This window comes from Carlito syrichta, unplaced genomic scaffold (assembly GCF_000164805.1).
Source record: "Carlito syrichta isolate Samal-C Ts95f unplaced genomic scaffold, Tarsius_syrichta-2.0.1 Scaffold309715, whole genome shotgun sequence".
Taxonomy (NCBI): domain Eukaryota; kingdom Metazoa; phylum Chordata; class Mammalia; order Primates; family Tarsiidae; genus Carlito; species Carlito syrichta.
In genome coordinates, this window is record NW_007253811.1 from 206,692 (window position 1) to 218,843 (window position 12,152).

General features: G+C 51.7%; 2 protein-coding genes across 2 annotated transcripts in view; both read left to right on the top strand.

The window, feature by feature from the left end:
- The window catches only part of GTF2IRD2B (GTF2I repeat domain containing 2B), a 48,944-nt gene extending 42,479 nt beyond the window's left edge, over positions 1–6,465 (top strand). The window contains exons 12-15 of the mRNA XM_008067574.2: positions 518–601; positions 1,571–1,754; positions 2,092–2,120; positions 3,845–6,465. Coding sequence (XP_008065765.1) covers positions 518–601; positions 1,571–1,754; positions 2,092–2,120; positions 3,845–5,448 — 1,901 coding nt within the window. The 3' untranslated portion in view covers positions 5,449–6,465. The remainder of the gene's footprint in view (positions 1–517; positions 602–1,570; positions 1,755–2,091; positions 2,121–3,844) is intronic.
- On the top strand, positions 6,195–8,567 carry TIGD1 (tigger transposable element derived 1). The gene is made up of 2 exons (XM_021717363.1): positions 6,195–6,242; positions 6,659–8,567. The coding sequence occupies exon 2, from the start codon at positions 6,660–6,662 to the stop codon at positions 8,157–8,159; it is 1,500 nt and encodes a 499-aa protein (XP_021573038.1). The 5' UTR covers positions 6,195–6,242; position 6,659; the 3' UTR covers positions 8,160–8,567.
- Positions 8,568–12,152: the final 3,585 nt, after the last annotated feature.

Below are 12,152 nucleotides of genomic sequence, written 5' to 3' on the forward strand. Positions count from 1 at the left end.
GTCTGGGCGACAGAGTGAGACTCCAACTCAAAAAAAAAACAAAAACAAAACAAATTTTGTTTTTAAGTAAACTGAATAACAAGCCAGGTAGAGTGCTTTCTTAAGTGCTTAACAGTATTTCCTCCCAAGCTTGCTTGCTTGCTTGCTTCCTTCCTTCCTTCCTTTTTTCCTTTTGTCAGAGTCTCACTCTATCACCCAGGGTAGAGTACAATGGCATGCACAGCCACTGCAGCCTCGATCTGCTGGGCTCATGCAATCCTTTCACCTCAGCTTTCCAAGTAGCTGGATTTACAGGCAAGCACCACCACACCCAGCTAATTTTTCTTGATTTATTGTTGAGGCAAGGTCTTGCCAAGTTGCCCAGGCTGTTCTCAAAACCCTGGGCTCAGGCAATCCTCTTGCCTCGGCCTCCCAAAGTGCTGGGATGACAGGCATGAGCCACCACCCCCAGCCTCCCACAGCTTTCTTGGGAGAAAACACATTAATAACCCTGATTTATCCTTTTAATTATTTTTAGATAATGCAAAGGAAAGCTTGTCAAGCATTGAAAAGATTAAACAGCTAAGAGAACAAGTCAATGACCTCTTTAGCCGAAAATTTGGTAAGTTATTATATCATTGCATATCTAGAATTTATATATTTGGAATACTTCTTTTCAAAAGAATACTTATAACAATTTGATCTTTTTGGGAAAGAGCTTTGATCAAAATTAGTGTCTTTTTACTGAAGATTTTTTTTTTACGTGGAAGCACTGACTGATGATAATATTAGTAATAGTAGCTATCCTTGAAGTATTGAATCCTTCCTTGAGTGAATATTGTTTTTTGTGCTTGAGCTGTGTTTAATCACTTAATCCTCACAATAATCTTTTAGGTAACTACTGTGATGATAGGATGGAGACACTGAGTCTGCTGTACTACCCACACCAGTTTCAAAATCAATAAAATTATGTTCACGCATTATAATACCACTAGGAAATAAAGTAATAATGACTGATCACCAATGATGTCATTTAAAAAGAATGATTCTAAAATCCTGACATTAAAAATAAGGCATGAGGCCGGGTGCGGTGACTTAAGCCTATAATCCCAGCACTTTGGGAGGCCACGGCAAGAGGATTGCCTGAGCCTAGGGGTTTGAGACCAGCCTGGGCACCTTGGTGAGACCTCGTCTCTACAATATATCAAAAAATTAGCCAGGCGTGGTAGCTCACACCTGTAGTTCCAGCTACTTGGAAGGCTGAGGCGGAAGGATTGCCGGAGCCCAGCAGTTCAACACTGGAGTGGCCGTGAACATGCCACTGCACTCCAGCCTGGGCGACAGAGTGAGACTTTGACTCAAAAAAAATAAAAATAAAAATAAAAATTAGGCATGGTCCAGGCTCCCTACTCCCAGCTCTGTAGGAGGCCGAGGAGAGAGAATTGCCTGAGGCCAGGAGTTCAAGACCAGCCTGGACAACATAAAGCGAGACCTCATCTCTGTTTATATCAAAATTATATATACATAAAAAAGAAAAAGCATGGTTTGGGAAAAGTAAGGGACCAGTTTCATGCTGCTGGTCTCGTCACAGGTGAAGCAATTGGCGTGGATTTCCCTGTGAAAGTTCCCTACAGGAAAATCACCTTCAACCCAGGCTGTGTGGTGATTGATGGCATGCCCCCAGGGGTGGTATTCAAAGCCCCCGGTTACCTGGAAATCAGCTCCATGAGAAGGATCCTGGATGCAGCAGAGTTCATTAAATTCACAGTCATTAGGTAAGTGAGAGCCCCCAGCTTGGTCATGAGAACACATCTGGAGACTGTCACGTGCACAAGGTAGGTGCGTGGCAGCCTAGGAATTTCTGCCTGGGAGGTGAGCGGGTCTCTGCAGTTAACTCTGGGCGGTGCTGCCTCTCAGGCTCATTTCAGCATCTCTGTTTCTGGGAGTTGTATCTGTGGTCCTTTTCTTGGTCCTGGACAGCCTGTCCCAGTTTGAGCTCCCACTGTACCTAGCACAGATTTGACACCCAGCTAAAGTGTGTCTGATAGAGCCAAGTGACCAAGCGAGGAAAGATGAGCTTTGTTGCACTGACCAATGTCTCTTTCTCTCCAGACCACTCCCAGGACTTGAGCTCAGTAATGGTGAGTATTCTGTGTGGTGAGAACGTTCCAGCCCCCTTCTGCTGTGTGAAGTGTCTCGGGCCCCGTCCGTGGGGTCCTTGCTTCTCTAGCCTTGGATGTGACTTTGTGTTCTCTGCATGTTGTAAAGTTCTGTGATTCTGCCGCGTCTTATTAACCAGGCATTTTTTTCAGACAGCAGTTTGATGGAGCTCAGTCTGCATCACATCTGGAGTGTGATATATGATGTGGCATACTCTCAGTCGAGTGTCCTTTATGGCGAGGGCCCCCCCGTGGCCACTGCACAGCTGCCCTCAAGATCACAGGACTGAAGTCGGCTGTGTAGTTGCTAAATAGTGCCTGCCTGGCCACCCAGCCCACCCACCCCTAGCTGCCCCCAACTCCCAGTCAACCTCCCCACAGTGCTGAAGTAAAAAGGATTCCTCCTGGCACAGCAGAGGCTCCCAGACCTCTCCCCCCCATTTGTTCTGATGGAGCAGTGCCTGGCAGCTCTGCTTGTTAAATATTTTGAATATCTGCCCTGGAGTCCTTCCAAGTGAGTCAGTATCCCATAGGGCGGCCAAGCAGATGGAGAGGTGTTCTCAAGAGTGGGAGTCACTGGGAACCTCCTGATGTAGTTTGCAAACCGAAGTGTGCTTTTAAAGCGCTCAGTTATTCTTAGACGTATCTGATTGCTGAATTATTTTTAATGGCTTTATTGAGGCATAATTTGCATGCTATCCAATTCACTTGTATACAATTCGGTGATTTTTAGTAAATGTGCAGAGTTGTGCAGCTATCAGCACTGTCTAATTTGAGAACATTTCTGGTGCCCCCCAAAAAATTTATCCTACCATGTTCAGTCATTCCTACTCACACCCTGGCCCCAGGGCACCACTGATTGACTTTCCGGCAGTTTGGACTTGCCCATATCTTCCTAGGGGCACTTGTACATCTGTTCTCCGGTAGTACCTTGCTTCCCTGCGTGGGGCAGGTTCTTTACTTTTAAAACATCGATCGGCCCTTGAACACAGTGATATGCATGAGTTCTGTGCGGATCAGTGGCCTCACCGACGCACAGAGGGTGACTCATGCCTTCTGTGCTCATTCCCATCTGTTATTTCAAAGTTCTCTTGGGAATCAAATGAGAAAAAAACCGATGCTAAAATGTAGACATGCTGTCAGATCATTCCTGTTTAAACCACATTTAGCAAACATGGCTACGCACTGAACCTCACCTTTTAAAAGCTCATGTGCCTTTTAAAAATGAGGATGCGTGGCCCGCATGGAAAAGCCAGGCCCTCTTTCCTAAAAATCGGTGTCCAGGTTTTCTTTAGAATTTGAAGATCTGGCCCCGGCGGGCCGAGGTTCCCTTCTGGCTGCAGTGGGCCGGAACTGAGGGCCCACCCTTCCCTGCCGGACTGGGCTACTCTTGGCTAAACGCGCCCACCCCTCCCAGGAGCCGAGGGCCCGCCCCTCTCCGCAAGGCGGGGCTACTCGGCTAACCGCGCCCGGCCCGCCCCTCCCCGCGGACCTGGGCTTCTGGCTAGCCACGCCCCGCCTCCCGTGGGACCGAGGGCCGGTCCCTCCTGCCTCCTGCGAGCTGGGCTGCTCTCGGCTAGCCACGCCCACCCCGCCCCAGCGGTCCGTCCCGTCCCTCGCCTGTGGGCGTGAGTTTGCTGCTGTTTTTCTAGCAGTAGGGTTAAGAAGAAAGTGAGTATTTCTTGTCTCCATGTCTCTGTCAAAAGTGGGAAAACGAAAGATAGACCAAGAGGGCCGTGTGTTTCAAGAAAAGTGGGAGAGAGCCTATTTCTTCGTGGAAGTGCAGAACATTCCCACGTGTCTGATATGCAAACAGAGCATGTCTGTGTCCAAAGAATACAACCTGCGGCGCCATTACCAGACCAACCACAGCAAGCACTACGACCAGTACACCGAGCAGATGCGTGACGAGAAGCTTCTGGAGCTCAAGAAAGGGCTCAGAAAGTATCTCCTGGGGTCAGCGGAACTCGAGTGTGCCGAGCAAAAACAAGTGTTGGCAAAGGTGAGTCCACCGGAAAATGCCACTGTGCAGCCCGTGGAAGATGTGGCCGGGAACCTGTGGGCAAAGTTACGGGAGAAAATCAGATCATCCGTGGCCTATTCCATCGCCATCGACGAGATCACGGATATAAACAACACCACCCAGTTGGCCATATTCATCCGTGGCGTCGATGAGAATTTTGACGTGTCTGAAGAACTCCTAGACACAGTGCCCATGACAGGGTCAAAATCTGGAAACGAGATCTTTTTGCGGGTTGAGAAAAGTCTGAAAAAGTTCAGTGTCGACTGGTCAAAGTTAGTAAGCGTGGCCTCCACGGGCACTCCCACCATGGTAGATGCCAATCACGGGCTGGTTACAAAACTGAAATCCAGGGTGGCAACATTTTGCAAGGGCTCAGAACTGAAGTCTGTCTGTTGCATCATCCATCCGGACTCACTCTGTGCGCAGAAGTTAAAGATGGACCACGTCATGGATGTGGTGGTGAACTCTGTGAACTGGATATGCTCCCGTGGCCTGAACCACAGCGAGTTCACAACCCTGCTGTATGAGCTGGACAGCCAGTACGGCAGCCTTCTGTACTACACGGAGATCAAGTGGCTCAGCCGTGGGCTGGTGCTCAAGAGATTTTTTGAGTCGTTGGAAGACATCGATTCGTTCATGTCATCCAGAGGAAAGCCCCTGCCTCAGCTGAGCTCTATAGACTGGATCAGAGACTTGGCCTTCTTGGTGGACATGACGACGCATCTGAACACCCTGACCGTCTCTCTCCAAGGGCATTCCCAGATCGTCACGCAGATGTACGACGTGATCCGGGCCTTCCTCGCAAAACTGTGCCTGTGGGAGGCGCACCTGGCGCGGAACAACCTGGCCCACTTCCCCACCCTGAAGTCCGTTTCCCCCAGTGAGAGCGACGGCCGGAGCTACATCCCCAAAATCGCGGCGCTCAAGACTGAATTCCAGAAGAGGCTGTCTGACTTCAAACTCTGCGAGAGCGAGCTGACCCTGTTCAGCTCCCCGTTCGCCACAAAGATCGACAGCGTGCACGAAGGGCTGCAGATGGAAGTCATCGACCTGCAGTGCAACACGGTCCTGAAGGCCAAGTACGACAAGGTGGGGGTTCCGGAATTCTACAAGTACCTCTGGAGCAGCTACCCGAAATACAGAAGCCATTGCGCGAAGATCCTCTCCATGTTCGGGAGCACCTACGTCTGCGAACAGCTGTTTTCCATCATGAAGCTGAGTCAGACCAAGTACCGCTCCCCGTTGAAGGATTCGCAGTGGGAGTCCATGCTCCACGTCGCGACATGATGGAGGACAGCTCCCAGCCAGGCCCCACGGTGGGTAAGGCTGGAATCTTCTAGGCCCAGGAGATTGCGAGATGAGAAAATGAGTGACTAAAGAGCCCCGTTTTTCAGTTTTTTCCACTTTGAATCAGAAACACAGTTTGCAGGATTGTACCTGTTTGTATGACATTTCGTGCCTCACCGTTCAGTAAAGATCAAGACGGTTTCGTTGTATGTCTGCTGGCTGACTTTTCTTACGCCTGGCTTGTTTCGTTCGTTCCTGTCACCTGCCCGCTCTCCTGTGGATTTGCGGTTGGCATCTCGAACTGCAAATCAGTCAGCAGAGAAAGACAGTGGGGCAGATGGGGGTATTCGTGAGACGTATGTATACACACATAGGCATCCTCCCCCCTTTCCCACATGGCCTAACATGTTTCCAAGTTGCAGGAGAAACACCTGGAGACATATCCATATAATACAGCGTTCCTATGTTAGCTATCTCTGCCTTCACACGAAACTAGAAAGGTCAGGCTTGAAATGGAAAACTCCAAAACAGCACAGGCTATAAGAGACAAAGTAGGTTGAGGTGTGAGATTGTCTTTTTTTGTTTTAGCTTTACATTTTGAAATAACTTCCAGTTTATGGAAAGACTGCAAAAATAAAAATCGTTTTTTAAAAAAAACTCATATGCCCTTTAGCCAGAATGTCATCTTGTTAACATTTTACCCCTGTTCTCTCATTTACAGTAAGTCCCCTACATACGAACCTTCAAGTTGCGAACGTTCAAAGATGTGAACGTGCGCTCGCATGTCCAATCACGTAAGTTAGTTCACGTGTCTGGCGTGAGTGAAATCGCAGCTTGCCCTCCGTCTCCTGTTGCTGACAGTCCTTGATCTCTGCCGCCCCCTGTCATCCTCTCCCTCCTCCAGTCAGTAACTCTTCTTCCCTGTTCACTCAATGCCAGCCCCTGTATGCCAGCTGTTGTACTGTACTGTATACCGTACCTTTTCAGGTACTGTACGATTAAAAATGTTTTATTTTTTGTGTTTTTATGTATTATTTGTGTGAAAAGTATTATCCACCTACTACGGTACAGTACTGTACAGCCAGTTGTGTTCACTGGGTACCTAGGCTAACTTTGTTGGGCTTACAAACAAATTGGACTTAGGCACGCGCTCCCGGAACAGAACTCGTTTGTATGCAGGGGACTCACTGTATCTTTATTTCAAGCCCAGGATGTCCAGAAGCAAGCGTAAAAGCGACGATGTAGCCGGTACTGCTAAGAAGCGTCAAGCAATAACGATGGAGACAAAAGTGAAAATCATTGAGAGAGTGGAACGAGGCGAAAAGATGGTCGATGTCGCTCGTTCTTATAACATGAATCGTTCGACCATCTGCACGATTCTGAAGAACAAGGACAAGATCATGGAACACATGAAGTCCGCCGTGCCAATGTCGACGATAATTTCAAAGAAGCGCGGGAAAGTGATGGAGGAGATGGAGAAGCTTCTCAGCGTGTGGATGCAGGACCAGCATCAGCGTCGAGTCCCGCTCAGCTTGATGCTGATTCAAGAGAAAGCCAAAAGCCTTTATGAAGACTTGAAGAAGAAGCACGGCGAAGAATCAGAGGGCGCATCTTTCAATGCCAGCCATGGCTGGTTTCATCGGTTCAAGGCTAGAGCCAACCTCCACGTCAAAGTCAGTGGCGAGGCAGTGAGCGCAGACACAGTCGCTGCCCGGGAATTTCCCGAAACGCTTCGCGAAATCATCGACGAAGGCATGTATTTACCCGAGCAGGTTTTCAATGTGGACGAGACAGGACTGTACTGGAAGAGGATGCCAGACCGAAGCTACATCAGTAAGGAGGAAAAGCTGATGCCAGGCTATAAAGCGGCCAAGGACAGGCTAACTCTGTTGTTTGGTGGCAACGCTGCGGGTGATATGAAGCTGAAGCCTCTCTTAGTTTATCATTCGGAGAACCCAAGGGCCCTTAAAAACATAGCCAAGGGCTCCCTTCCTGTGGTCTGGAAGAGTAACCCCAAAGCCTGGGTTACACAGGCCATCTTCCAGGACTGGTTTTTCCACCACTTTATCCCGGAGGTGGAAAAATACTGCTTAGAGAAGGACGTGGCATTCAACATTCTCTTGCTGCTCGACGACGCCCCGGGCCACCCTCCCTCCATGGATGACTTCCATCCCAACATCCGAGTAGCACACCTGCCACCAAACACCACATCACTCATCCAACCCATGGACCAGGGAGTTATAGCAACGTTCAAGAAACATTATTTATGTCACACTTTCCGACAGGCGGTAAAGGCAAGTGACGAGTCAGGAACAACCTTGCGGCAGTTCTGGAAGGACTATAACATCTACCAGGCCATAAAAAACATTGACTTCGCCTGGCGGGCGGTCACGGCCGTCACCATGAACGGGGTTTGGAAGAACCTTTGCCCTCAGTTTGTTCACGACGCTCGTGGGTTCGAGAAGGTGGATGCGGAGTCCAAAGAGGTCTTCAGCGACCTAGTGACCCTCGGCGAGAAGCTGCAGCTCCATCTGCGAGAGGACGACTTCCTGGAGCTCCTGGCCGTGCAACACGAAGAGCTCACGAACGAAGACCTGATGGCACTGGAGGCCCAGAGAAAGGACGAAGAGAGACAGGAGGGAGAAGCAGCAGGTGGAGAACCCGATGAGACTCATGGCCTGGGAGACGGCAAGGGGGCTTTCTGTATTTGAGGGGGCACTGCTAGTGTCTGGGGCACAGGGCCTGAAGGCAGAATGGTACTTGAAAGCTGCAGTCGCCGTTCAGAATGCAGTCCCGTGCTACCGTGTCTGTGACGAGCAAAAAAGAGCTACTCTCCAGACATCACTGAATCGCTTTTTCAAGCAGGTAGATCAAACTGGATCCCGTGAGGAACCAGAACCTGCGCCGTCAACGTCAGGCGAAGTTGAGTGAGGTTGCGGCTCGCCTTCCATCTTCTGTTGCCGACCATCCTTCAGCTCTGCCATCTCCCCCCCTTTCCCCTCCTCCGGTCAGTAACTGTTTTGCGGCTCGCTTGATGCCAGTCCCCGGATGCCGGCTGTTGTACTACTGTACTTTTCAAGGCACTGTACCGTCAGATTAAAAATGCTTGCTTTATCTTTTGTGTGTTTTGGAAATGTACTATTTGGGTGAAAGCTATCACAGTGCAGCGCTACACTGCCAATCGCGTTCGTCGGGTGCCCAGGCTAACTTGCTGGACTTACGAACGCGCGCTTTGAACGGAACCCGTTCGTATGTAGGGGACTTGCTGTACTCACTTTCTCCCCCCCCCTCCGGTGTGTGTGTCTATCTTCAGTGCCCACGATGTGTGTGTATGAGTGAATGTCTTTGAGGATCTGCAAGGGACTGAAGTGCCAGCTTCAGTGAATCGAACACCGATGCGCTGCTTTCATCTAGTTTACTGCTCGTCTTCCAGTTTTGTGTCTCGGCGCCGTCCCTTTACAGCATTTTCCCCTGGAGGCTTGTCACTAGAAGATGCGTTCATAATCGCTGTTAGTCACCGGGATTGGTGACCCCAAATTGTGAGTGCTTTCTAGATTGGGGCGACTCATCTGATCACAGTGGAGGAGGGCTGAAGACCCTGACCTAATGGCTCACTCGGGAAGCAGTGGAGAAAGGACTTAGATCAAACTGATGGGAGGCGCAGGAGGGAGAGACCAGCCTCCAGGCTGGCGTCACCTGCACCAGTGGAGCCCAAGAGCCTGTCCTCAGACACAGGGGTGGGGTCTGTGAGCGCGGAGCTCTTCTGGAGACGGGCTCCAAGAGAGGCTGGTTTATAATGGGGGCTGGTGGGAAGACACCATGGATCCGAGGTGCACCCCTGGGGCAGGAAAAGAGCTGACCTCGCATTTGATAGAGCAGCGGGGAGGCTCAGAGCAGGTGAGTGGCTTGCCTGAGGCCACACAGCCATTCTAGGAGTCATCAGGAATCCAACCTGGGTTCCAAAGTCCATGTGCTTCATTTCTAAGGGGCCGCTGTGTCTGACAGGGAGGCCTGGCAGATGTCTTTCCCGCAGCCTCAGCTCATCGACTGCCATGTGGCTTCAGGTGGCTAGCTCACCCGAAGACAGGGAAAGGACGCAGGGCTCAGCCTGGCTGCCTTCTGTTGGCTGGGCCTTTCGTGGAGCTCCTTGGCTTTGGGTCACCTCGAGGCCCCGCTTTCCTTCTTTCCCTTGGAATGTGTGTTGGGACCAGGAATGCCTGAGGCACAGTGGCCGCTGACCCGCACTGTCCCTCGTGGGACCGGGAATGACTGAATGGTGTGGGTGGTTTTCAGTAGGCACAGCCACGTGGCATCTGCAAACGGGAGCACTTGACAGTGGTGTACCCAGGAGCCGGGGTGGAGCTGGTGGGTCTCCGCCAGTTCTTGGGGTGGGGGTTGTCCTGCATCTGTCCCAAGACTTTGCCTTCCATCCCAGGAGAGGCAGAGGAAAGGGCTGACCTCCGACACAGGCCCCGGGGGCCAGGGGTCCATGGAGGGCCCTGGAAGCACGCCCCTCACACACGCATGTCTCTGTGCCCACGCTCCCTCTGAGCTCTCCTCAGCCACAGCACCCACCACAAGGCCTGACCCGTGGCTTATGAGCTCTGCAGGGTCGGCATCGGGCGCAGGGTCCAGCAGAACTTGGGCATCAGAAAGAAAAGCCCCTAAACTTTCCAGGCTCTGGCTTCCTCATCCATGAAACACCTACCTGACCGGGTTCTGTGTACTAGGCCTTGCCTCAAGGAGACTGTTGACTGAGCAGACAGAGCCGGCACTTTCAGGCATGCCCACCCACTTTCCCTTCCCTGTGGGCATGCCTTCCTGACCACCACACCCACCTGGTGCCAGCACAGGGCCACTTTGAGGGGACCAAAAATGTAGGGGAAAAAACATGGGAAAACATCTGATCTTCAACTTGGAATAAAACAAAATTAAAATTATGAAAAGAGGTCAAGTGCGGTGGCTCATGCCTGTAATTCCAGCACTTTGGGAGGCTGAGGTGGAAAGATCGTTTGAGCCCAGAAAAATTTTTAAAAAGCCAGGAGTGGAGGTGCACACCTGTAGTCCCAGCTGCTTAGAAGGCTAAGGTGGAAGCGTCTGAGCCCAGGAGGTTGAGGCTGCAGTGAGCTGTAATCCTACCAATGCCCTCCAGTCTGGTTGACAAAGTGAGACCCCAACTCAAAAAAAAGCCAGGTGCGGTGGCTCAAGCTTGTAATCCCAGCTCACTTTGGGAGGCCAAAGTGAGAGGACTGCTTGAGCCCAGGAGTGTGGGACCAGCCTGGGCAACACAGCGAGACCTCACCTCTACAAAAATTCAAGAAAATTACCTGGGCATGGTGGTGCACACTGGTAGTCCTAGCTACCTGAGAGGCCGAGGTGGAAGGATCACTTGAGTCCAGGAGTTCAAGGTTGCAGTGAGCCATGATTGTGCCACCGCCCTCCAGCCTAGGCAACAAAGTGAAACCTGACCCATGAAGTATGAAAAGTACTTTATCTTCTACTGTATTTCATTTAAAAGGTCGCAACTGCAGCTGAACAAGCGGAGAGGTTGGGATTGGTGGTTAATTTCTCCCCAGCTTTGTACGCTAGCCCTTGGGGTTGGACTGAGACCGCAAGCAAAGGTCTGCAACAGAGCCTGTTACGGGCTCCCATGGCTTTCTCAAGGCTGCTGTCAGTCCTTTGACGGTCAGATTATTCTCAGGACGGGTATTCGCCCCTCTTCGATCCTTTATGTCTGAGGGGACTGGCCTTGCCCGTCCTCGCATAGCCACTTCGACATAGGAGGGGCCACTCAAGATTTGCAGCTGGGCCGGCCCGGTGACTCAGCCTGTAATCCCGCGCCTTGGGAGGCCGAGGTGAGTGGATTGCCTGAGCCCGCGGGCTCGAGACCCGTCTGGCAACTTGGAGAGACCTCATCTCTACAATCAATCAAAAAATTAGCCGGGCATGGTAGCGCACGCCTGTAGTTCCAGCTACTTGGAAGGCTGAGGCGGAAGGCTCGCCGGAGCCCAGCAGGTCGAGGCTGCACCCGTGTCTGCATTTGGGGAAGGGCCCACCGGCAAAGACATTGGGGCCACAGGCTGGCAGCGATGCTGGGGTAAGTGATGAGGATCGGTTCATCAGGGGGTATTTGCTTTCTGGTGCAACCTCCCAACTGGAGGAGGGTCTCAGTGAAGAATCAGCGGACACCCCCATACCTAAAGTAATTTCTTTGGCGTCAGCTGCAAGGTCAGCCTTGCCTGCTGCACTGTGTCCACCCATCTTCAGGACTCCTCGGCCAGAGCCCGAGCAGGCAGTTTCTGTCCAAGTAAATGGGCAGAAGGGGACGGGAATTCTTGCATTTAGCCTTGGGCAAACCTGTTGTCATGGGCCCAGGCAGTAGCCTAGGCAACCGGACCTCGGCTCTTGTAACTTCCCCCCAGCCGACCTCACAGCCTCGTTCTAGAAACCCCCTCAGAGCGGAGCCCAGTTCGTCCCGCCTCTCTGCAGAGCCGCTTTCCACTCCAAGCAACATTTATTGAGGGTGGCGGAGAGTCGTTGCGGCTGGGGCCCGGGCTGCCCTCGGCGTCCCGACGCCAGGCTTATAGTACACGCATACACAGGGAGGAGACGGGGGCGCGGAGGGGCCGGGGCGCTCTCTGGGGGCGGCGCTCCAGCCTCAGACTGCGGGCGCCAGCTTCCGCTTGGTGCTCTCGCTGCAGCGG

What these genes read in the sequence shown, in the direction of transcription:
- TIGD1 (XM_021717363.1), top strand. Translation starts at nt 6,660, where the DNA reads ATGTCCAGAAGCAAGCGTAAAAGCGACGATGTAGCCGGTACTGCTAAG.